General features: G+C 44.6%; 1 protein-coding gene across 1 annotated transcript in view; it reads left to right on the plus strand.

The window, feature by feature from the left end:
- Positions 1-25770, plus strand: part of LOC126413271 (uncharacterized) — a 492894-nt gene that overhangs the window by 250144 nt on the left and 216980 nt on the right. The window contains exon 5 of the mRNA XM_050083175.1: positions 22976-23055. Within this exon, the coding sequence (XP_049939132.1) occupies positions 22976-23055 (80 nt within the window). The remainder of the gene's footprint in view (positions 1-22975; positions 23056-25770) is intronic.

Genomic DNA, 25770 nt, shown 5'->3' on the forward strand with positions numbered 1-25770 from the left:
CAGATTACACGCTTCCACTAGAGTTCTCTGAAGCGAACATGGCACATCACGTGTGAAAGAAACAAAGCAGCCGTCAGTGCGACTGTTAACAAATGGCGTTGTGACACCCTTTGTTAGCTTGCGCCGCTGGAGGATTTATCGAAACATATTCCCAGTGCGAACAGTTGTCCGTGGCAGCAGTAACTATACTTTACGAGGAAATTCGATAACAAATAATTGCCAGAAAAGTTTCCATTTCGAACTTGTGTTAGTTAATTTTCCGTGAGCAGAATGGTAGCTACACTGGTCTGGAGGAAAAAAAAAGAAAGAAAATTACGAGAGTGTACTGATTTCGTTTCAGTCTCTTACAGTCCTACCTAACATACACGTCTAATGTCTGTTCCTTTTCAGAGTATTTGTTTCAGCAGGTCAACATTTTTACTCAGTTTCTTTAGACCCACATATTAATATATGCACCTGTAGTCGCCAGAGGTGGACTCTTCAGTTTCCGGAAAACCAAGTGAGGTGACATAATGGCTACGACGTGTGAAAGTGGAGGAGCGATCTTTACATCCCTGTCCTGCTATCCCCATTTTAGTTTCGTTATATTTCCCAACACCACTTCCCGTAAATAATGGGAGGACTCCTTCAAAGATACCGAGGCTAAAACCTTTCCATATACATCTCCGACGGAGCTGGATCTCTGCGTGTAACGGTCATGCAGTTGGCGACAGCTGAACTCTAAGCTACTGTTTCCACTAATTTCCGCAATAATCGCTTTTAGGACGAAGAAAAATCAGCACGTGTTAGTCTCTCTCTCTCTCTCTCTCTCTCTCTCTCTCTCTCTCTCATAAAAGACCAGCGTCTCAGTGTCGTGGTCTGGCAGAAATGATTAGCGATTTTCAGTCTTACTTCTTGCTTTTCGTGACGCGTTAACACAGCCACTCTGAGCACGATTTTTTTTTTTTTATCCTTTAAGAGACTAGTTGTAAGTTGTCCATCATTGTCAGACGATCACTTGGTTTCGCGTAACTGCTGATCTCCATATTTTAGTTGACATAGTAGAAAGGTTTGCACTTCTCTTCCCGTAATAAATGGTTATTTCGCGCTGGGCGTGCTCAGTAGGCTGCTTGTTCCCTTCAGGTATTCGCTAAATTTTTATTGTGTGTGTTGTTATTTGAAACGAACTTCCTGAGTTTTGGCAGTTGGCTAACAGCGTTGCGGATGAGGCAGTCGGTGCAGATTATTACCGATCGATCCACATTTTTCGGCTTCGGGAACCTGCCCAAGAGGTCGGTTTCCAATCCGGTTGAATGGCGCTGCTGTAGGCGGAGTTGGTCTCCGCCGAGAGCTGTGCTTCATGCAGTATGGAGTAGTTCTTAGAGCCGCTGGTTGCCGTTTTGTGAGTCGCCAGTTCCACTCCTATCACCAGCATGTATTTGTTTTTTCCTTGAAGGCTCTAAAAATTTGTCATGTTTGTAATATTTGCATATTCTGGAATATTCGATGACTACCTAAATAGCAGCAATCTTTTTGTTATATTAGGACTTGATCACGGTTAAGACATGATATTGTTTCGCGGAGCCGCCGGGTAATTCAAAAAATCTACATCATTGTGGCTCCAATTAGGCAACGTAAAAGCCGTCGCCTACACGGAAAGGAACCGGAAAACGAGCAGTGCATCACTCCCAAGGTTTGTATATTCAGGAAATCAATGCTTCCAAAATAGCAACATGTCAGTTGCACATCAGGCACATAAGGAGAAACTTTTTCTTTTCAACATTTGCTTACATTTTCTGTCGCCTTCTCTGCCGCCACTATCACGTTGTTATACAACAGATTCGACAGAGTTGCCAAATGCAACAGATGGAATGACTTGTAGCATTTGGCAAAAGGGGATTTTCATTTGGAGCAGTGGTTCGAGAGCAACGAATAGAAAATCAGTAGCTGGGACAGATTTCAGTCCGAACTGAAGAAAATATTTGGGGACAGCAACAAGTCCTCTTGGCAGAACAATTGAAGAGCAGATCTCAACGTCTCGGAGAAACGACGCAGTCTTGCATAATGAATATTTGGGTCGTATGCTACGTTGTGAATATGTGGATGACAATAGCAGACAAAATCTCATACTTGATGAAAGAGGCCGCAGAAGACTTGTACCAAGCTCTTCTGGTGAACGGTGTCACAACTGTCGAGGAAGTCGTCAAGTGGTGCCAGCGAATCGAGGAAATGCAACAGAAAATAGAGGAAAGAGATATTACCGACTCCTGTGTTGTGAGGTGCTTATGATAACTGTAGACCACCATGGTCTGACCTCTCCCATACGCCACTTAGTAAGAGAAGAGATGCAGCAGTTCGACGCAGGCAGAAATGTCGGACCAAGTATACAAGAGTTAGCAACCATGAATGTCGATCCCATACGTCAGGAGGTTGAAGAATAGATGTATTGGTCTTTAGCACCAATCTCCGCCGTCAGTCGAACTCGCCATGAAGAGTGGACTCGGCCAACTCGACTTACGCTACGACAACCCATCATTCGACCAACGCAGGTACCACCAACTTCTCCGCGAAACGCAACGTCCCACAGAAGAACAGATATTGGACAGCGAAGGACAACTCACCATTATGGTTTCAATTTGGACGCCCTGGACACGTTGTACGCTACTGCAGAGAAAGAAGACGAATGACGATTATTTCGTCACAAGAAGTGAAAAATCACAAAAAAACCATTCACACCACTCAGCTGCGGACGATTATAGTCGACCTGTGGGAAGAAGCTTATCTCCGTATCCTGTACGTGGTCGCTCCCCAAATGCTGTGGTGTTCCTTGTCGCAGTACAGAAATACCAGACTCTCACTAAGCATTGTGGGAAATTAACCGCATATGCACGTTGTCGTAAAAGAAGGGTGTGATTCGTTGGTGTATTGGTGGGGATTGGGGAGGGGGATTTTCTGTTTAGTTACTATGCACTATAACGATAGATAATGACTGCCTATTCGATTTGCAGAAAAGTATTTGTATTATTTTGGAATAAAGGTAGACTATTGACTAATCCAGTTTCGAGTAATTTTTCTACTATTTTTCTCTTCCACGTGTTACCAATGCAAATGGAAAACTGACATTTCATTCGCGTCAGTGTTTGTAGCGACTTGCACTCTGGCTGCGATTTCCGACAGTCATATATTTTGTTGATGGTTGTACAAACCAGTAATAGTTTCCTCCCATAACTCTCCTTTGTCGTTGAGTCAATCTATGTTTTTCGTTGTATACTCACTGGTATTATTTTTCAAATTATGTAATTAAAGCATACGTGTGTAGCCGATTATTTTTTATTTATAAAGTGTCAGAATCTATCTGTGACGATCGAATTGACACAATACCTCTGATTATCTATATAACTTCCACTTTCAGACACAAACTACCTGGGTGTCCAAAATTAAAGCAACAAACCGACTTTTCTCCCTCCTGTGTCTAGGTCACGATATAACCATGCCAACTGTTAACAGATGTCCGTACGATCGTGTTGTGCACGGAAGATGGCATTCTAGTCAACGGACAGTCACGCCAGCGATGACATCAGGGGACGCATCAGACGCGGTCGTATTTGTCGGGTTGTCCCACATCCACAATCGCTGTGCACACAGTCACAGACGGTGCGGTATGGCTCAGAGAAGACGCCTACCAGACTCTGCAGCGGAGAAAAAAATGGTTCAAATGGCTCTGAGCACTATGGGACTCAACATCTTAGGTCATAAGTCCCCTAGAACTTAGAACTACTCAAACCTGACTAACCTAAGGACATCACACACACCCATGCCCGAGGCAGGATTCGAACCTGCGACCGTAGCAGTCCCGCGGTTCCGGACTGCAGCGCCAGAACCGCACGGCCACCGCGGCCGGCTGCAGCGGAGAGGCGTAGGAAGAATGCAAGCAGGACAGCCGCAAACTACTGTGGACCGATGGCTTAAGGTGAATCGTTGTGTTGTTTCTCGGATTTGGCGGCAATTCACCGAGACCGATACTGTATCTCAAAGACCAGGGAAGGCCCGACAACGTGTGACATCAGCAAGAGAGGACGGTTATTTGGCTGTAAGTGCACGACGGTACCGCCTTAGTACTGCGCGGCAACTGGCGTATGACCCCGCAGAATCCACTGAACGTGTCGTATCGACCCAAACGTTGTACAGAAGGTTTCGGCAGAATGGCCTTTTTTGTCGGAGACTTGCTGTATGTGTACCTTTGACGCATCTAATCAGCAGGGAACGTGTAGAGTGGAGTCGTCAACATGCCACCTGGACGGTCGAACAGTGGGCCGATGTTTTTTTTCCCAGATGAACAGTGAAGTGGTCTGGAGAGTGAGTATCGACAGAGTCGCATCTGGAGGGAACGTGGAACAAGATTTCGGGACCCAAACGTTGTGAAAAGAGTCTGATATTTGGGAGGATGATCCCTAACGGTGTGGGCAGCTCTTCAAGAAATTGTGCGGGTGAATTCGCAAGGTTTAACTGCTGCCAGGTATCGTGACGAGATGTTGAGACCTCATGTGCGGTTATTGCGAGGTGCTGTGGATCCAGACTTTGTACTGATGGACAATAATGCTCGACCTCATAGAGCATGCGTGGTTGATGTTTTCTTGGAAACAGAAGATATTGCACACATGACGTGGCCTGCTAGCTCTTTCGTTTCGAATCCGATAAAACGTGTCTGGATGCACTACGGAGACGGATTGCATCACGTCAAAGTACACCAACCACTCGTCATGACTCGCGAGCAGCTCTACGGGAAGAATGGGCATTATTGCAACATGAGATTGATGACATCATTCACAGCATGCCCCTTGGTTGTCAGGCCTGTATTGCTGGCAGAGGTGGTCACACCTCGTACTGAGCACGTTAACCAGTTGTCGGAAAGTGTCTGCAAATTCGTTAAGTTTGAAAAAACGAAGAACGTATTTGTCTACCGCTATGAACGTTGCAGTCATTTACGTTGTGTATTCTTTACATTGTTTATACTTTACTATCACCTGTTTACACTGTTTTATTGCAAAATAAACGCAACGTTGCAAAATATCTGTTTGTTGCTTTAATTTTGGACACCAGTGTATAACATTTCGGACGCTGTCGATCTGTTTGCGAGTGATTTGGCGTAGTGGCATCAGTGTCGTAACGTAAAACAGCTCCACATGCTTAACCACTTTTACTCTTTTCTGTATGTCTTTAACTGTTTTGTATTGCCTCACCAATGCAGGAAACTGCGTAATTAGATGCTTGTAAATGTTGTAAGAACAAACTAACGTCTCAAAACGTTCTGTATAACACCTGAAACCCACATAATTATTTTAATGCTGTATGAAATGATAGATGACTTTCCGTTCACGTGTAACTATTTGCTCGATCTATAGTACAAAAAGTCTTGCCGCACATGCTTTTCACTTACTGTTCATCCTTTCTAAATAAAATTAAACAATCCTGTTTCTTTCTTTAGTTCGTGAGACGGCAAGCGAATAGCACTTTACACCAAAAATCCGTTAGTCACTATATTGAACAGCAAATTCGCGCCAGTTACTGGCTCCGACAGGAGTGAGGTAGTTGGGTGGGGTATTTTGCTGTAGTCGTTGACAGGTCACACCTCAAATCATAGCCTGTTTTAATGTGGTTATCCATCAAGGCACCGGCAAGCTACTCTCGCCACCATTATCCGCTCGACAGCTTAACGACATTGTATTATGTTACGTAAGTTTGAATTCTGACTGGAAAAGCCGTTAAGAAAGAACTGCCTTCTCCTTGCACGGTTTGGAAACTCGTGCATGGCGCGATATTGGTCTCGACACTGTCATTAAACTGCACTGCTGCTGCCTGTACGTAGAGGAATATGCTCCTGCTGAGCGACGTCATGGTGTTCTTCATAAATGTCTGTGCGTGGCACGCTGTTACAGCTTTGCGGACACAGTTCACTAGCGTAGCAGCAGCAGTCTGCGTCATAAAGACATCGTGGTAACAGAGCTGAACGTCGAGAGTATTTGTATGGTATGATAATTTCACGTGTAATTACTTTTACAAAATACTGCAAACAAGTGACATAAAACTGTCAGGCAAGTACAGTATCTGATCAGAAGTCTTCTTCTTTCCTGTCAGCCTTTGTCGCGCTTCAACTCGGTGTCGGCCGTGATACAACGGATTTGGCAGTGTTAATTGCAGAGGGTGGCCAGATACCGTTCCTGCCGCCACCACGAACTCCTCCAGGACAGAAGTAGTGTACCCCAGCTGTCTGCATTTTAATGTAAGCAATGAAATAGTGCGAACGTTTTCAAATGTCTGCAAATTGTGAAGTCGTGTAACTGAGGCGGAACGGGGGGACCAGCCCGGTATTCACCTTACGGGATGTGGAAAACCGCCTAAAAACCATATTCAGGCTGGCCAGCATACCGGCCCTCGTCGTTAATCCGCCGGGCGGATTCGATCCGGGGCCGGCGCGCCTACCCGAGTCCAGGAAGTAGCGCATTAGCGCTCTCCGCTACTCTGGCGAGTGCTATCTGATGAAAAGTATCCGACACCTCTTAGTGAACATCAGGTCGTTAATATGTGGCGCGCCCGCTCTTAACCGTTATGACGGCTTGAACTGTGCGGAGGACACTTTCAATCTGGTGTCTGGATGTCTATGGAGGAATGGCAGCCCATTCTTCTTCAAGACCTGAAACCAGAGAATGTCTGGATCGAAGCCGACGATCTAACTGATCCGGAAGGTGCAGAATTGGGTTCGGGTCAGGATTGTGAGCAGGCCCAGTCCATTGGAAGGTTGTTATTGTCCACAAACGATTGCATCACAGATGGTGCTTTATAAGAAGACGCTTTGTCATGTTGATACAATCACCTCTTTGAACAGTTCCTCTACTGTATGCAGTACGCGATGTTGTAAAATGTGCTGATATCCTTCCACATTTAGCGTTTTGTTAATCAGAATAAGCGGTTCACATCCATGTCATAGCACCATTTTCTCCATTCTTCACTGTTGGTACTACACATCATGGCAGGTTGCGTTCTCTAAGCATTTGTCTAATCTAAACCTTTCCATCCAATTGGCACAGGGTATAGTGTGATTTATCAGTCCAAATCACATGTTTCCAGTCACCCACTATCCAGTGGCGTCGCTTAGCACTGATACAGAAATGAGTGGCTCATGAGGAGCAGCACGTCCATTGTACCCAATTCTTTTTTAACTCCTTATGCGTAGCTATTGTGCTATCTGGACTGCTGGCAGCACTTTGCAACTTACAAGTAGTTCCTTCCGATGATTTCGCCGATTTTTTACAACCACCCTCCACAGTGCTTGATGGCGCCTTTCCGTCGTTATATGACCTCTGCCTGGTCTCGGTTGAGCTGCGGTTGTCCCCGCGTGTTTTATTACTTGGCAGCTTTAGAAAGGTTGAAATGTTCCTGGTGAATTATTTACTCAAGTGGCATCCAGTGACTAGTCGACGTTCGAAGTCACTGAGCTCTCTTGACAGGCACATTTTGATATCACTGCTTCTCTGCTGAAAACGCAGAAATTCCCGCCTCCTTTATCACTGGTGGATCCGCCTCTAGTGGCATGTGGTCGATTCCTCTTTATGTAGAGGTGTCCGGATACTTTTGATCAGGTACTGTAACGTCATGGAATCAAGCCAGATGTGACTCAAAATTGTTTGCCGTTCATGAGAAAAAGTTAATACCGATAATGTTTACAAAGCCACACAATAGTGCGTTTAGACAAATTTGTTGTATTGACAACTGTTAAGTGTGCATAACGACTCCGCGAACATCCTCGGAAACACTACTATGGCAAACGTATTTAACGATACATACAGAAAGTCATATTCATGTGGTCTACATTCCCCGTCTCAGGCCTTCGCTGAGAATTGGCTGGCAAGATTAGGTGGCGCACAGCGTTATTACGTCGTTGTGGTGTTTGTCATTTAGCTCGAGATTGTGTATGAGTAAAATCGGAAGGTGTAGAGTTCAAGAGTAGGGAGAGCGGGATGGATAAGGTGAAATAAGAGACAGCATGAGAGAGTTGGGTGGTATGAGAGAATAAGATGCTGTGGAGGTGGAAGCCTTTGTATAGGCGTTGGTATGGGTATGGTGCGATAGTAAGGACAGGATAGAGAGCTGCAAGAGAGGGAAATAAAATGATACGCATTTCCTTACATTGTTCTTTCCATTTTGCTTTATTGTCACTCTTCCGGCGTCATACGACAATGTCAATATGCATCAGTATACTGGCTTAAAAGCCGGCCGAAGTGGCCGTGCGGTTCTAGGCGCTGCAGTCTGGAACCGCGAGACCGCTACGGTCGCAGGTTCGAATCCTGCGTCGGGCATGGATGTGTGTGATGTCCTTAGGTTAGTTAGGTTTAACTAGTTCTAAGTTCTAGAAGTTGAGTCCCATAGTGCTCAGAGCCATTTGAACCATTTGGCTTAAAATTTCTGTCTCATATGATTGGTTTGTGAAACAGAAAATGGATATCTGAAGGGGAACGTTTTAGGTTAGCCCTTAAAGCGACTATTAACAACAGTTTACCAACGCTGGGGTAACTTTTCGATTTCACGACTGTAGAAATTACATAGTTTTAAGGCGAAGGAGCTCGTACACCCATGTTTGGAGCGCATTATTATCCGGAAAGGAAGTGCTTTGAAGGTTGTTCGATACAATAAAGAAAAGGTGGAATCCGAGGGCATGGGATCTGGTGAACAAGGTGGCTGCGGAATGACCTCCCAACCCAACTCCTGTACAGTGTTTTTGTCAGCAGTGGTGGTTACACTTCGGGAAAACAAATCGTAGTACACCACACTGTCGCTGTTCCACCAGATTCATACAATTATCTTCTGTGGGTGCACGCTGGTCTTTGTACTGGGACTTGCTGTTTTGGTAGGGCTCAACCATTCCTTTCTTTTTCTTATGTTAGCATAAATATACCATTTCTCGTCATCAATAAGGATACAGGATTGGAATGACCGGTGTTGTTCACGAGCCAGTTGATGACAAGCAGGCAGAGATGCACATATTGCCATCCGCTGATTTTTGAGAGTGTGGCTTAGAACATGCGGTACCTATACACCCGATTTTTGAACCTTCCTCATTGCGTGCAAATGTCGCACGTTGGTGCAATGATCACACAGTTCATCACATTTGCCAGTTCTCGAGTACAATGAAGTGAATCATTGCGGTTCACTGCGTTTAAACCATATCCATCAAACCCCGAAGGTGTTCCTGAACGTGGATGGTCGTTCTTGCCGTGCTCTGTCCAGTGAGTTTATCTCCGTATATGGCGCAAATGTTTCTAGCTGCCTCCGCTGCTGTCACCCCTCTACTGAACCCAAATAGAATATGTTGGAAATGTTCCGATTTCTCCACATAGCACTCCATTTTCTAGCGTCCACAGCTCCACTCAATATGCCCAAACGACAAAATGACAACATCCAAACTCAAATCGGAACAGTGCACTGCAAATAAAAAATGACGATCGATTAGTAAAACCATAGCAACCGGAATATCAGCATGCAGAACAAAAACCCTTTGCACCAACCTAATAAATCCAACTGCTGATGGATGTATATTTCTCCGAAACGCTTAATCTTCAGTTCAATAAATGTGACTGTAGAAAAAAGAAAAGCCACTTGAGAAGAAAGTGAAATTGCCACCTGGTCCCTAGTTGACCAACACGGAAGTGGGGAAGAGTGACTGGTTACAATTCTTTTAGTGTGTCAAGTGAAAGGAACCATAAAAACTAACCGTTCATGTCAGATGCGGCCAACATTTCGCATTTTTCTCGTGCACGCTAGTTTAGAACGTCATAGAAATAACTTCTGGAAATGTTAAAACTCCTCTTTTGCACATTTCTGTAACGATATGCGTGCGCGCGACGCACGCTGGAGCTGAACAATACCCCACCGTGCGGACTGCGCCTCGGCTTTGTTTAGCGAGCACACGTGTCCAGAATACGATGGTCTTCTGGACTTTCCATTTCGGCGTTTTACGAGTCGGCGTGTAGTGGATTTCATTTGGAGGCCGGTAAGGCGCCCGCTTTGTCTGGGCACTCCCACCTCCTCCCTCGCAGATCGTCGATAAAGTCGTCAGCACTGCGCCGCGTCTTCCCGCCTGCCGCTGCCGCTGCTAATAGCAATAATAACGCGACGAGCGCTACAAATTAGACGGGTTCTGCATTATAATATAGCGTCTCAATAACGCAATGAATTATTTATGCCGCGCTGCCGCCGGGGACTGGTTTTGCATGTCGTAAATACGTCACGGACGCGGGCTGTCCGCGCCGCAGTTTGGTCATCACGGCGGAGGTCAGCGCATGTGCCGGCTTTACTTCGAGAATAATGCGAGGCGTGGGGCGCGTAACTGCTGCAGCCGGGCGGTACTTACTTGCGCTGCCGTTTCTTTACGATAGTGAGGGCTATGTAATTAATGTGTGCTCGCTTCAGGTGCGGAACGCAACTTACGTAAACATCACACACGTTTCTGACGAGTAGCGTGAAATTAATTTTGAGACTTCGAAGTGAGCTATGTTATAATGAAAATTGTACTGCATGACGGAATTTTTAAAGAGGAATAATTCAGGCACGAAACTACACTGCCGGTCATTAAAACTGCAACACGTGATGGTGGCATCCCACAAACGTCGAATTACCGTGAAACTACATACTTGCATGTGCAAATGATTAGCATTTCAGTGCAGCCGCACAAAGTAGGTAGGAATACGCAGTCTACATTATATACATACAGGTTTCTCATTCAGAAATTGCATTTGAATGGTTGTCAGTGAGAAAGTCGTGAAACGCGTTGTCTAAGGAGAAATCTCCGCAACTCGTGGTCTTGCGGTAGCGTTCTCGCTTCCTGCGCACGGGGTCCCGGGTTCGATTCCCGGCGGGTTCAGGGATTTTCTCTGCCTCGTGATGACTGAGTGTTGTGTGTTCTTCATCATCATTGACTAGCAAGTTGCCGAAGTGGCGTCAACTAAAAAGGACTTGCAATACGGCGGCCGAACTTCCCCGCATGGGACCTCCCTGTCAACAATGCCATACGATCATTTTCTTCCAGCATGTGACGGAATTCGACAGCGGCAGGACTGTAGCCTAAGAGACTGCGGTTCATTGATCCGTGATATTGTTGCCACCGTTGTTCGAGATGCCACGACTGTCAAGGATATATGGAATCGATTGTTTCAAGAGAACGCCACTCTAGGTGAAGCACAATGTCAACGGCGCTACGCGACTGCCGCTCAAGAGGACAGACATATTGTACGCTGCGCTGAGCAAGATCGTACCGCCCCGTCACGTACCTTGAGGCAGCAAACGGGGTTTCTATTTTTAGCAGCATGCAATGACTTACTCGTATCTGTCATCCAAGCTCAGAGCCGTTGTTGTTGGCAGAAATGGCAACTGTGTGTACTAAGTTTCGCAACCTGTCTCTTCCCCCCCCCCCCCCCTCCCGCCTTACACACACACACACACACACACACACACACACACACACACACACACACACACACACACACACACACACTCTCACCTAACTGTACAGTTTAAGCATGTATACTTCCTACTACTCTCGATAAGCAGATTAAGTAAGATTTTTTTATTTGCTATCTTCCCTGGCGCAGAAATTTTAATGGCCGGCAGAGTACATTAAATAACCAATCTTTGTGCGTTTCAAAGGTATTAAAATTTATACGCTGCTGAGCCAAAACCCAGGTTAATAGCTTGTTAGTCCATCTTTGGAACAAAATACATCACTGATTCTGCGTATCGGGGATCCAACAGTTTGTCGATATGTTTGTGGAGGTATGTGGCATTAGATGTCTACGCAAAGATCATGTAATTCGCGTTAATAACGGGACACTGATTAGCGTACGCGGTGATGATGTCCGATAGCGGTCCATTTAGGTTCCATAGGATTCGCATCAGTCGAATTTGGTCGCCGAGACATCCACGTGAGCTCATTATAATGCTCCTCAAACCACTGTAGCACGGTTCTGGCACTGGGACACGGGCGATAATACTGCTGAAAGATGACATCGCCTTCGGGGAACGCAAACATGAAGGGATGCAAGTGGTTCTCAGTTGTCAGCGTGTCTTCGATTACTACCACGGATGTCATGCAAGCGCGAGAGGATGTCTGCCATAACATAGTACCGCTCCCACCAGCCTGTATCCATGGCGCCCTTCACGTTTCAAGCCGCCGTTCATCTCGATGACGGCGTTTTTGGAGACGACCGTCGGCGTAAGTGTAGCAAAAATGTGATTCACCCGAACAGCCGACACATTTCCATTGATCGACGGCCGAATCCTGATGGTCTCGTGCCCACTGCAATCATAATTGACGATATCCCTGGGTCAACATGTGAACACGTAGGGGACTTTGTGACACTTGCACGGAGTGACATTTGTGCGGAGAGGGAATGTGTTGACATTTGCACGGAGCTCGGTGCAGTAGGTAATGGATAGGGTGTTTCAGAAATGGGATACACCGATCTGCCCGCCGCTACCTGCAACGTCTACATCTACATCCATACTCCGCAAGCCTCCTGACGGTGTGTGGCGGAGGGTACCTTGAGTACCACTATCGGTTCTCCCTACATCCTAAATGTAGCGGCCATTATAAGTTTCTTTTCGTGTACGATACGCTGACAGAACTTTGAGCAGCTCACATTACAGCCAACTCAACGTTATTATGAAAAAGAGGCTGCGAGAGAACTGACTTTTAAACCCACTCTTTATTATTGTCTCGTTTGTTTTACGCTTGGGGACCATCCATAAATTACCTCACACGTTAAGGAGGGGAAGGGTGTTAACAAAAAGTGACATCGTTCTGGGGAAGGCCAAACCCAATTTCCTGCACAAAGTTCCCTGTCCCCGCACCAGTTCGTAGTGTGCGTAGCTGTCTCCCAGAGTTCAGTATTGCACTTGGCATCTGATGGAAAGTTGTTTTCCGTGTTTTAGTGCTGAGGTAATGGAGTTCACCGAGCCCACCAAAGGGAAACCTGTACTGACTTGCAACGAGCATCACTATATAGTGGACTATACAAACAATAAACAAAAAGTGACCTACTGGCGTTGTGTAAACGTTAAAAAGAATAAATGCAAAGGTAGATTAGTTTTAGGGGAAGATAGCCATTTTTGTATTCCAGATGAGCCGGCCGTTGTGGCCGAGCGGTTCTAGGCGCTTCAGTCTGGAACCGCGCGACCGCTACGGTCGCAGGTTCGAATCCTGCCTCGGGCATGGATGTGTGTGATGTCCTTAGGTTAGTTAGGTTTAAGTAGTTCTAAGTTCTAGAGGACTGATGACCAAAGATGTAAGTCCCATAGTGCTCAGAGCCATTTGAACCATTTTTTGTATTCCAGATGAAACAGCAAGTGAAATGCGAAAACATTTTGTCAGCGCAAAGAAGCGGGGAAAACAACAGACGCTACAATTTCGTCAGATTACGTTGAAGTAGTAGGACAGCTCTTCAAGCCAGACTACTGTCTAGTAACATCCTTACCATCACACACTAGTGCCAAAAAATCGTTACGTCGTATAAGGTGAAAATATATGGTAACTACTACCGATTTACTGATGAATGATGGTAGCAGTTTTTTACTTGTAGATGATAGCAGGGGACCGAATGACAGAATACTGGTGTTTTCCAGCGAAAAGGGAAAAGAATATTTATCAAACTGCAAATCATTCTTCGTGGATGGAACGTTCAAGTGTTCGAATAAGCAGTTTGGACCTTAATAGTTCTTGGGTGGAAACAAACATCATTCCAGTTGTTTATGGTTTACTGCCAAATAAAAAAGCGAGAAACTGATGAACGTTTTTTTAATGCAATTAAACATAACTTGCCTGATCGAACATTGCATCTCTTATAATGGACTTAGAACTTGCCGTCGTCCAGACAGCCAGCGGTTTGTTTCCTGGTACGGAGATTACTGATTGCACTTATCGTTTTAATCAATGTTTGTGGAACCAAGTTCAGTGTGTGGCCTCGTTCGAGCCTACAAGGAAAACGAGGAAGTACGCTGTCACATAAGAACGTGTTCTGTTCCAGTACATCGTCCTCTGTAAATGTTGGATGATGGTTGACTATGTATTAAGGAGAGCGCGCCTGAAAAACAAAAGCTTCAGGACTTCAGTGATTATTTTTTGGACCAGTGGTTTGAAAACGAACGTATGCCAAGAGAGATGTGGAACTGCAGTGGAAAGCACCATCGCACTAATAGCGTTTCAGAAGGACGGAACCGAAGAATAAACACATTAATATCAAAAGTTCATCCGAATATTTACTTATTAATGAAAAATCTTCGAGAAGATTCAGAGCACCACGGCCACCAGTTTGATCGACTAATTTTTAATTTTGACGGAAAAAGACGAAAAAAAAAATCACCAATGAAGACTGACAAACGATTGCAAAGGCTTTAAAGAAACTCTCTTTAGTCAGAGATGCCACAGAGCAGACAAGCCCCCGAACCCCACGTTCTCTGAAGAGTCGTGGACGTCCAACCATTTAGCGCCTAAGTGGTAGTTTCACTGCGTTCCTACCTCTTTCCGCAGAGGCTCACGACAGTTGCACTTGAACATTCGAACAGCTTCGCCGATTTAGAGATATTCTTTCACAGGCTTTGCGTAATAATAATCTGCCCTTTGTTAAAGTCGTTTATCTCAATTGAGTTCCCCATTTGCATCCATGTCTTTGCTAGTGTGACCCCTCGACCGTGTCTGTTCCGGTTACATACTTTTGTTACCGCGACACGTGCACGCGCCGCCACCAGGCGGTATTCGACGTCGCGATGGGCAGTGGTCATAAGGTTTTGGGTTACCAGCGTGTATAGTATTCAGTATTTTATTTATTTACACGTCAAGTTCCGTAGGACCAAATTGAGAAGCAAATGTCCAAGGTCGTGGAACGTGTCAGTACATGACATTATAGTAATAACATATACAAATCAAATGTTTATGAACCCGAAAAACGTCAGTCCGTAAGTTAAGTAAACGCAATCAACAATACAACAAGAATCAGCTTAATGTTTCAAGGAACTCCTCGACAGAATAGGAGGAGTGATCCATGAGGAAGCTCTTCAGTTTCGATTTGAAAGCGCGTGGATTACTGCAAAGATTTTTGAATTCGAGTGGTAGCCGATTGAAAATGGATGCAGCAGTATACTGCACACATTTCTGCACAAGAGTTAAGGAAGTCGGATCCAAATGCAGGTTTGATTTCTGCCGAGTATTAACTGAGTGAAACCTGCTTATTCTTGGGTATAAGCTAGTATTGTTAACAAGAAATGAGAGTGAGGAATATATATATTGAGAGGCCAATGCCAAAATACCCAGACTCGTGAACATTAACACTATACGACATAAGCGAATGAAAATAAGCGAAGTAGACTAATTTTCGTGTCGAACGATCTCTCACTTCAGATACCGCTCGAATATTTAAAATGGAAGCATTAGGTCTTTGAGCACGATCCTGAATGTAGGCTTTCCATGACAGTTAATATCTATCTGAACACCTAGAAATTTAACCTGTTCAGTTTCACTAATCGTATGCCCGTTCTGTGAAATTAAAACGTCAAGTTTTGTTGAATTGTGTGTTAGAAACTGTAAAACTGAGTCTTACTGTGATTTAGCGTTAGTTTATTTTTTACAAGCCATGAACTTATGTCATGAACTACACTATTTGAAACCGAGCCAATGTTACACACAACATCCTTTACTACCAAGCTAGTGTCATCAGCAAACAGAAATATTTTTGAGTTAGTCGTTATACTAGAGGAAATATCACTTATATAAATAAGGAACAGGAATGGCCCAAACGCTGATCCCTCGCCCCCCCCCCCCCCTCAATTTGACCGTACCCCACTCAGACCCCACATCACAAACATTCTCTACACTGTGAATAATGACCTTTTGCTGTCCGTTGTTAAAGCTACTGTGAGCTACTCCCCGTATTCCGTAATGGTCCAACTTCTGGAGCAATATTTTGTGATCAACACAATCAAACTTCTTAGTTAAATCAAAAAATATGCCAAGCGTTCGAAACCTTTTGCTTAACTTAACATCCAGTAGCTCACAGAGAAAAGAGAATATAGAATTTTCAGTTGTTAAACGGCTTCTGAAGCCGAACCGTACATTTGATAGCAAATCGTGTAATATAAAATGATCAATTATCCTTACACACACAGCCTTTTCAATAACTTTAGCAAACACTGATGGCATAGAAATAAGTCTAAAATTGTCTACATTGTCTACATTATCCCTTTCTTCCTTTTTATAAAGCGGCTTTACTACTGAGTACTTTAATCGTTCAGTAAACTGACCATTCCTAAAGGAAAAATTACAAATACGGCTAAATACATGGCTAACATGTGCAGCACAGTACTTTAATATTCTGCTAGGCATTCCATCATATCCATGACAGTCCTTAGTCTTCAGTGATTTAATTATTGACTCAATCTCCCCCTTGTCTGTAGCACAGAGGAGTATTTCAGACATAAATCTCGGAAAGGCATTTGCGAAGGAAGTTATATGATTGCCTGTAGAAACTAAATTTTTGTTTAATTCACCAGCAATGCTCAGAAAATGATTATTAAATACTGTACGTATATATGATTTATCAGTTAACAGAAATATTTTTACTGCGAACTGACTTATATCGTCGACCTTGTGCCGCTTACCAGACACTTCCTTCGCAACTGACCATATGGTTTTAATTTTATCCTGTGAATAAGCTATTCTGTTTGCATACCACCCCCTCTTTGCCTTCCTAATAACATTTGAAGCACCTTACAATAGTGTTTGTAATGGGCTACTGTAGCTTGATTTGACTACTTCCAACATTTTTGATATAATTCCCTCTTCGTTCTACATGATATCCTTATCCCACTAGTCAGCCACCCGGGCTGCCTATTACTGCTAGTACCCCGTGTAGAACGTTCTAATGGGAAGCAACTCTCAAAGAGCATGAGAAATGTGTTAAGGAAATCATTGTATTTATCATCTATGTTATCGGCACTATAAACATCCTGCCACTTTTGTTCCTTGACAAGGTTTAAAAAACTCTCTATTGCTGTTGGATTATCTTTCCTGCATAGTTCGTAATTGTGTGTGTCACTCGAGTCCAAAAGCCTTTTAGTGTTAATATTTGTGCATCATGATCTGAAAGGCCATTCGCCCTTTTACTAGCAGAACTCCCATCTAGTAATGAAGAATGGATAAAAATAGTTGGAAAAAATACCGCCTGCATCAGATCATGTGAATTTAGGAGATCCACCAACATCCTTTTTCTTGCACCATCATATACAGAATTTACATTGAAATCACCATATATAACTAATTTCTTTGGAACTTCTTACAAAGTGAATCAAGAACTCTGTCTAGGTTGAGCAGAAATGCTCTGAAGTCAGAGTTACAGGACCTATAAACAACCCAATTAGAAGTTCAGTTTCACTAAATTCAACTGCCCCTGTATAACATTCAAATATCTGTACAGTGCAGTGCCGTGATACGTCTGTGGACTCCAATGGAATACTGTTGTTTACATACTTAGCCACTCTCCCACACCCCGCTAGGAACTCCTTGAAAAACAGCCAGCTAATCTGTATCCTGGTAAAGGAAGCCTCTGAATTGTCATTAATTAAGTGGTGCTACAATATACCAATAATTTCAGAGTCAACGTCTATAAGCAGTTCACTAACTTTATCTCTAATACCTCGACACCTTTCCTCAAAACGGAACTGGTCCATATTTTTTGTGCAGAGTTGTCAGTAGTTGTTTTCGAGGACTAGAATATTTCCTCTGGCTTGCAACGACGCTATTGTTAATTCCATAAATGTTCATTGGGGTCGAGACGTGGGCTGTTCAAAGACCTGTACAGGGAACCACTTTGATTTTGTATGAATAACTATGGAGCTGACCGTTGCGGATAACATTATCGTGGGTTTGCAGAATTTTTAGAATGAATATTTCCGTCTGTGATGATTGGAAACTTCGTACCAGTATAAACCTTTGTATCAGACCGCGATTTTAACCCAGAACCTTGCCTGTGGGTACACACTTATTGCTATATTTTGGGGACCGGCTCTTGTCTAAAATGTTTTCATAGGCACCCACGTTAATTTTTCTATCAACGCAAATAGTCTGAGGCCAAACTGCTATCAGACAGTCGCACTTTCTTCAGCGAATTTCACCATCCCCATTGTACCTAAAGTATGTACTCTCTCAGTCAAAAAAATTTCGACTGGATTAATTGGAAAAATAGAAAAACTTAAAGGTGGTGATTTTAATACATTAAATATTCTTCTTGGTCTCTCTCCCCCCCCCCCCCCCCTCCTCCCCTTCTTGACTGCCACGCACGAAACATTCATACAGCGATGAGAAGCTGTCAGAAAAGTCCTTCTTTGGGTTGTTGTTCAGTACGCGAGTCACATTGGCTTGAATGTCGGCTATGTCGTCGAAGTGTTGACCCTTCATGTGAATTTCTGAACTTCGTCGCTTTGTGGCGTGTTCTTGTAACACCAAGTCTCATCGCTCCTGATGATATTATCCAGGAAAGAAATACCCTTGTTTCGCAATTCAATAAAGTTATAGCAGGCACCCAATCTTTGTTTTTCTTCGAGAGTCAAATTGTGAGGGACAAATTTTGCACATACTTTTCTCTTCTTCAAAACATCGTGGACTTGCAGGCCGCCATTACTACATTATGTTCCTCGCAGAAGATCGTGATTTATGGACTGGGCATCATAAGGACGCGCTTCCATTACAGAAACTTCTGTATTCACTTTCGTAGGACAGTTGTTAGAAACTCTCCATCGTGTTAGTGTGATCCAGCTTCAGAGGGCGATTTTAAATCACATATTCTTTTCGTGTGAGTAGTACAGCGATCACAAGTTCACTCTGTAGAGGACACTAAGCAAATAAAAAAACCAGTTTCCATAAAGTATCACCACTATTAATTACATTAGAACTTGCTACAACTTATAGGAACATCACATACTTTTTAAGAGAGTGTAACCTGAACATATAATTGAGCACGTTTCTACGGAGTGCTTTTGTACAATTTCATCATGGAATGCCGTCAGTAACTTGAAGATTGGTTTCAGAAGAGAGGTACACAGCAGTGAGGATGGGTCTTGAGTCGTGCTTGGGTAGCTCAGTCGGCAGTTTCGCGTCTCGGCCCAGCACATAGTTTTAAAGTGCCTGGACGTTTGGAAGGTTGCTTAGAACACAGTGAATTACTAGACATAGCCCTATTGCAGGTGGTATTTCGTTGCATTTCTCCGACCTTTGCAGCAGCTAACTGTGCGAAGGGACAGCCTCCTTAACCGTACTGCCCGTTCATCGTTGCACTTCACTGTATATAAACTCTAACAAAACTGCTAGCACCGCGAGTATGGCCTGTAATTATAGTATGGCAGCGAAGCTTGGTAGATATGCTAATGCATTAATGCGGAACCAATGTACGCTGCAAAAAGGATTAGTTCCAAGTTTAGTCACCATGTCCATATTCGGCGCTGTACACTGTTTTTATTACGATATGGCACCCACACTGTCATTTGACAAGCCATAACATGAATGAACAGTGGGGCTGCCGAGAAGAAAGACTACGCTGTTAGTGGAACTATTTTACGTGCACAGCAGCTATTACAGTACTGCATTGTGGGAGTGTCACCGAGTGAAAGATCTGAGGGGAGGGCCGATGTCGTCCGCAGCTCGTGGTCGTGCGGTAGCGTTCTCGCTTCCCGCGCCCGGGTTCCCGGGTTCGATTCCCGGCGGGGTCAGGGATTTTCTCTGCCTCGTGATGAATGGGTGTTGTGTGATGTCCTTAGGTTAGTTAGGTTTAAGTAGTTCTAAGTTCTAGGGGACTGATGACCATAGATGATAAGTCCCATAGTGCTCAGAGCCATTTGAACCATTTGAACAGGGCCGAGGTCATTAAATGGCTTCAGGAAGACTGTAATGAAATTCAGAAATACGGGTGAGCTTGGTATTGCACCTGGAAGAGGAAGTTACCGACGAGGCTGCTTTTTGTTGTAACTGACCATGCAGCACGTGTCCCGGCTAGTGCTAGGGCTCGTGCAGTGTCACTAGAATTGTCCATCCCATGGTGGACAGCAAGGGAAGTTTTCCGGTCTGTTTTACTCTGGTACCCGTACAAGATGCAGACGGTGCAGCAACTAAACCTCACGATCTGGAGCAACGTTCTGAATTTGCTCTTCGGTTTCTGACCCGGATCGAAGATGATATGCGGGCGGGCAGTATTCTGTGGAGAGACGAGGCACATTTTACACTGCAGGGCGCAGTGAATACACAGAACTGCCGTAGTTGGGGTACTGCATTGCAGTCGCCTTATGTGATTGTGTGGTGTGGTTTCACAAGCACTTTTATTCTCGATGCGTTCTTTGAAGAGAGTAGATTCAAAGGGCACATTCTCGAGACCTTCGTGTACAATAGGTGATTCCTGCTTTGGAAGAGAGCAGTTGTGTGGAAACCAATGTTTTCATGCAAGATGAGGCAACATCTCATGTCACTCGCCCGTGAAAGACCTGCTTAATGCAACCTCCCACGAACTTATCTCCTAAGGTTTCCCTGATACTTGGCCTGCAAGGTCACATGATCTGGATCCATGTGACTTCTGACTCTGGGGATATCTAGAAGAACGCGTTTAGCAGGGACATGTTTGGTCTATATCTAATGTGAAGGTCAGTATACAGGAACCCGTTGCTCAGATTCCACCTGAACTGCTGCGAACAACTGTTGATCATGTCGTTTAACGGGTCAGCGTCTCGTCGACGGCTCCGGTACTCATGTTGAACATATTATGTAAGCGACGGTTAGTAATAAAATCAACATTATGCCTGTCGTACTTGTTTGACGTTTTCTGCCCACGTCCCGCACTGAAGTGTACACCGTCTGTCCAAAAAGTTCCGAACAGGTTTTATTCGTGGTGTATAAGCAACGTCACAGCAGTAAATACTGCGACAGTTTGAAATGACAACTGCGCACAACAGATGTACGTTAGACCAGTCAGCTCTGAGCAGGTAGTGTTAAATAGTGAAAATGCATTCATTGTGTGCCATTAATGTCGCGTCACAAATCGCAGTGGAGTAACATTGCTAAATCAAGTGTTGATTGGGTAACTGGAACTTCATGTAATTTACACTCAAGAGACAAAACAGTGTGTTTACTGACAAGTGCGAGACTGATTGCCGCCTGTTGTGGCGAGCGCGTGACGCATTGAGGGAAGTTTATACGTGGAGCAGAGGCGAAAGTGGAATCATTCTAGCGAAGATTAGTGACACAAATTGGGGCATCACTCACATAAGCGACTTTGACAGTAGGGCCGATTGTTACGGGTTTGGGAACGAGCGTCTCGGAAACGGCGAGGTGGTCACCTGTTCACATGCTACTCTCGTGAGCATTTGTGGAAAGTGGTTGAAGGACGGTGAAGCCGTGAGTAAGCGAAAAGACGTTGGACGTCCACGCCTCGTCACCGAACGCAGAGGTTGGAGGTTTTCCCGCTCTGTAGAGCAGGATAAGCGGCGATTTGTGACAGATTTGACGACAGAGTGCAACGCTGGTACAGGCACAAGTGTTTGGAAGCACACTGATCATCGCACATCGTTGAACTTGGGACTCCGCAGCAGACGACCCCCAACGTCTTCCCATTTTGACCAAACGACACTGCTAATAACGATTGCAGTGGCACGGTATCATCTAGATTGGACCGAGAACCACTGAAACAGGACAAGAAACATTCTTGAGATAACTGCAGAAATCAATGGGAGACGTACGAAGAACGTAACCGTTAGGACAATGCGGCGAAATTTGGCGCAAATGAGCTATGAGAGCAGACGGCCGACGCGAGTGCCTTTGCTAACAGCACGGCGTCGCTTGCAGCACCTCTCGCGGGCTCGTGACCATATCGGTTAGACCCTAGGCGGCTGGAAAACCTTGTCCTGTCCAGATGAGGCCCGATTTCAGTTGGTAAGAGCAGATGATACGATTCGAGTGTGGCGCAGACCCAAGTTGTCAACAAGGCACTGTGCAAACTGGGGGTGATTCCATAATGATGTAGGCTGTGCTTACATGGAAAGGACTGGGTTCTCTGGTCCATTTGAGCCGATCATTGGCTGGAAATGATTACGTTCGGTGGCTTGGAGACAATTTGCAACCATTCATGGACTTCATGTTCCCATGACAATGAGCCATGTCAGCGGGTCACAATTGTTCGCGATTGCTTTGAAGAACATTCTGGACAATTCGAGTGAATGATTTGGCCATCCATATCGCCCGAGATGAATCCTATAGAACATAATCAAGAGGTCAGTTGATTCACGAAATCGTGCAGCGGCAACATTTTCACAATTACGGACGGCTGTAGAGGCAGCATGCCTCAGTATTTCTGCGGGGGACTTCAAACGACTTGTTGAGTCCATGTCACGTCGAGTTGCTGCACCACGCCGAGCAAAACGAGGTCGGGCACGTATCCCGTCACTTTTGTCACCTCAAATGGTTCAAATGGCTCTGAGCACTATGGGACTCAACTGCTGAGGTCATTAGTCCCCTAGAACTTAGAACTAGTTAAACCTAACTAACCTAAGGACATCACAAACATCCATGCCCGAGGCAGGATTCGAACCTGCGACCGTAGCGGTCTTGCGGTTCCAGACTGCAGCGCCTTTAACCGCACGGCCACTTCGGCCGGCTTTGTCACCTCAGTGTAAACATGTTTTCACTATTAACCTGTTTAGGTTGTAACTATACCCTTATGAAGAAGATGTTTGTAGAAACGTTGAAACCATCGCTAACTGTGTTTAAATACAAACTGTCTTTAAATACACCAATCATTTTGCAATTAATTAGCTGTGTATCAATTCCGCAGTAAGAACTTCCTGAAAACTTCAAATACATTTTCTTGTATGAATACAAATAATCGTTGCTTGGTGTTATGAAATCTGTTCTCTTTACCTGTAGGAATTCGATGACCACGGCATCCGTTACCGGAAGATCATGTGTCCCGGTAAAATCGTGCCTCCTGCCGACTTGGTTGATAGGTAAGTGTAAATTTTGTAAATCTTTTATTTATTTCTTACATTGCTGTCATAACTTGTGGTACTATGTTTTCCACGACTGTCTACGTGACATGCAGCGCAATATGTAATTGGTCATAATGCAACGGTGTTTTTATGGAATCTGTAGACGAGGTGGAACCGTGCGACTGCTACGGTCGCAGGTTCGAATCCTGCCTCGGGCATGGATGTGTGTGATGTCCTTAGGTTAGTTAGGTTTAAGTAGTTCTAAGTTCTAGGGGACTGATGACCACAGCTGTTAAGTCCCATAGTGCTCAGAGCCATTTGAACCATTTTTTTTGTAGACGAGGTGGAAGAATTTAGCGTGCACGGTGACAGATATTACTCTGCATCCTACTTTTGGCCCGTATAAATGACTAGCCAAAAGTCTATGTTTTTTGCTCCAGCGTTCACTGTGAAGCTATACCTGGAGATACAAGTGTTTGTGGGTAATAATGACTCATTCACACACACACACACACACACACACACACACACACACACACACATATATATATATATATATATATATATATATATATATATATATATATATTAATTTCACTGACTTGATGAAAGGCAATCCGCAGAGTAATGATAGAGAATAATGAACTCCAGTGTAATGAATATCCGTGATTAATGCAAATTTGTGTCAGACCAAGAGCGGGAACCGGGTTTTCTATTTTTTGTGTTTCCTTGACTATTAGGTTACAGGAGCGTGTCTCCAGGTCTTTTCGCTAATCCAAAATGGAATTTTCGGAAATAGTTGGAGGAAAATTAGTGACAATGAAAGTTGGGGTAGGTATGTACCTGCTCGCGAAAAGCAGACAATTCAGATCACAGCCGTGGTCTGTCATAAAATTTCATTGGGCACAACGTACTTAAACGCATTATTGCTTAAGCTATGTAGCACATTTTCACTTTTTAGAAACTAAGTACTACTGTACGAGTAAGAAAGGTCCTGACCGGTTCAGGCTCTGTCTCAGGCTGATACTGATCTTCGGCCTGACATGGCTGCTTGTCCTGTTCCAGAGGTTGCCCCTCAGTCTGCAAGATCCGGGCAGTCTCAGAGGGTGGGCTTACTGGTAGTTGGGAGCTCCAACGTCAGGCGCGTAATGGGGCCCCTTAGGGAAATGGCAGCAAGAGAGGGGAAGAAAACCAATGTGCACTCCGTGTGCATACCGGGGGGAGTCATTCCAGATGTGGAAAGGGTCCTTCCGGATGCCATGAAGGGTACAGGGTGCAGCCATCTGCAGGTGGTCGCTCATGTCGGCACCAATGATGTGTGTCGCTATGAATCGGAGGAAATCCTCTCTGGCTTCCGGCGGCTATCTGATTTGGTGAAGACTGCCAGTCTCGCTAGCGGGATGAAAGCAGAGCTCACCATCTGCAGCATCGTCGACAGGACTGACTGCGGACCTTTGGTACAGAGCCGAGTGGAGGGTCTGAATCAGAGGCTGAGACGGTTCTGCGACCGTGTGGGCTGCAGATTCCTCGACTTGCGCCATAGGGTGGTGGGGTTTCGGGTTCCGCTGGATAGGTCAGGAGTCCACTACACGCAACAAGCGGCTACACGGGTAGCAGGGGTTGTGTGGCGTGGGCTGGGCGGTTTTTTTAGGTTAGATGGCCTTGGGCAAGTACAGAAAGGGCAACAGCCTCAACGGGTGCGGGGCAAAGTCAGGACATGCGAGGACCAAGCAGCAATCGGTATTGTAATTGTCAACTGTCTGGTAAAGTACCAGAACTTCAAGCGCTGATAGAAAGCACCGAAGCTGAAATCGTTATAGGTACAGAAAGCTGGCTTAAGCCAGAGATAAATTCTGCCGAAATTTTTACAAAGGTGCAGACGGTGTTTAGAAAGGATAGATTGCATGCAACCGGTGGTAGAGTGTTCGTCGCTGTTAGTAGTAGTTTATCCTGTAGTGAAGTAGAAGTGGATAGTTCCTGTGAATTATTATGGGTGGAGGTTACACTCAACAACCGAACTAGGTTAATAATTGGCTCCTTTTACCGACCTCCCGACTCAGCAGCATTAGTGGCAGAACAACTGAGAGAAAATTTGGAATACATTTCACATAAATTTTCTCAGCATGTTATAGTCTTAGGTGGAGATTTCAATTTACCAGATATAGACTGGGACACTCAGATGTTTAGGACGGGTGGTAGGGACAGAGCATCGAGTGACATTATACTGAATGCACTATCCGAAAATTACCTCGAGCAATTAAACAGAGAACCGACTCGTGGAGATAACATCTTGGACCTACTGATAACAAACAGACCTGAACTTTTCGATTCTGTATGTACAGAACAGGGAATCAGTGATCATAAGGCTGTTGCAGCATCCCTGAATATGGAAGTTAATAGGAATATAAAAAAAGGGAGGAAGGTTTATCTGTTTAGCAAGAGTAATAGAAGGCAGATTTCAGACTACCTAACAGATCAAAACGAAAATTTCTGTTCCGACACTGACAATGTTGAGTGTTTATGGAAAAAGTTCAAGGCAATCGTAAAATGCGTTTTAGACAGGTACGTGCCGAGTAAAACTGTGAGGGACGGGAAAAACCCACCGTGGTACAACAACAAAGTTAGGAAACTACTGCGAAAGCAAAGAGAGCTCCACTACAAGTTTAAACACAGCCAAAACCTCTCAGACAAACAGAAGCTAAACGATGTCAAAGTTAGCGTAAGGAGGGCTAT

Source organism: Schistocerca serialis, chromosome 1, assembly GCF_023864345.2.
Source record: "Schistocerca serialis cubense isolate TAMUIC-IGC-003099 chromosome 1, iqSchSeri2.2, whole genome shotgun sequence".
NCBI classification, from domain to species: domain Eukaryota; kingdom Metazoa; phylum Arthropoda; class Insecta; order Orthoptera; family Acrididae; genus Schistocerca; species Schistocerca serialis.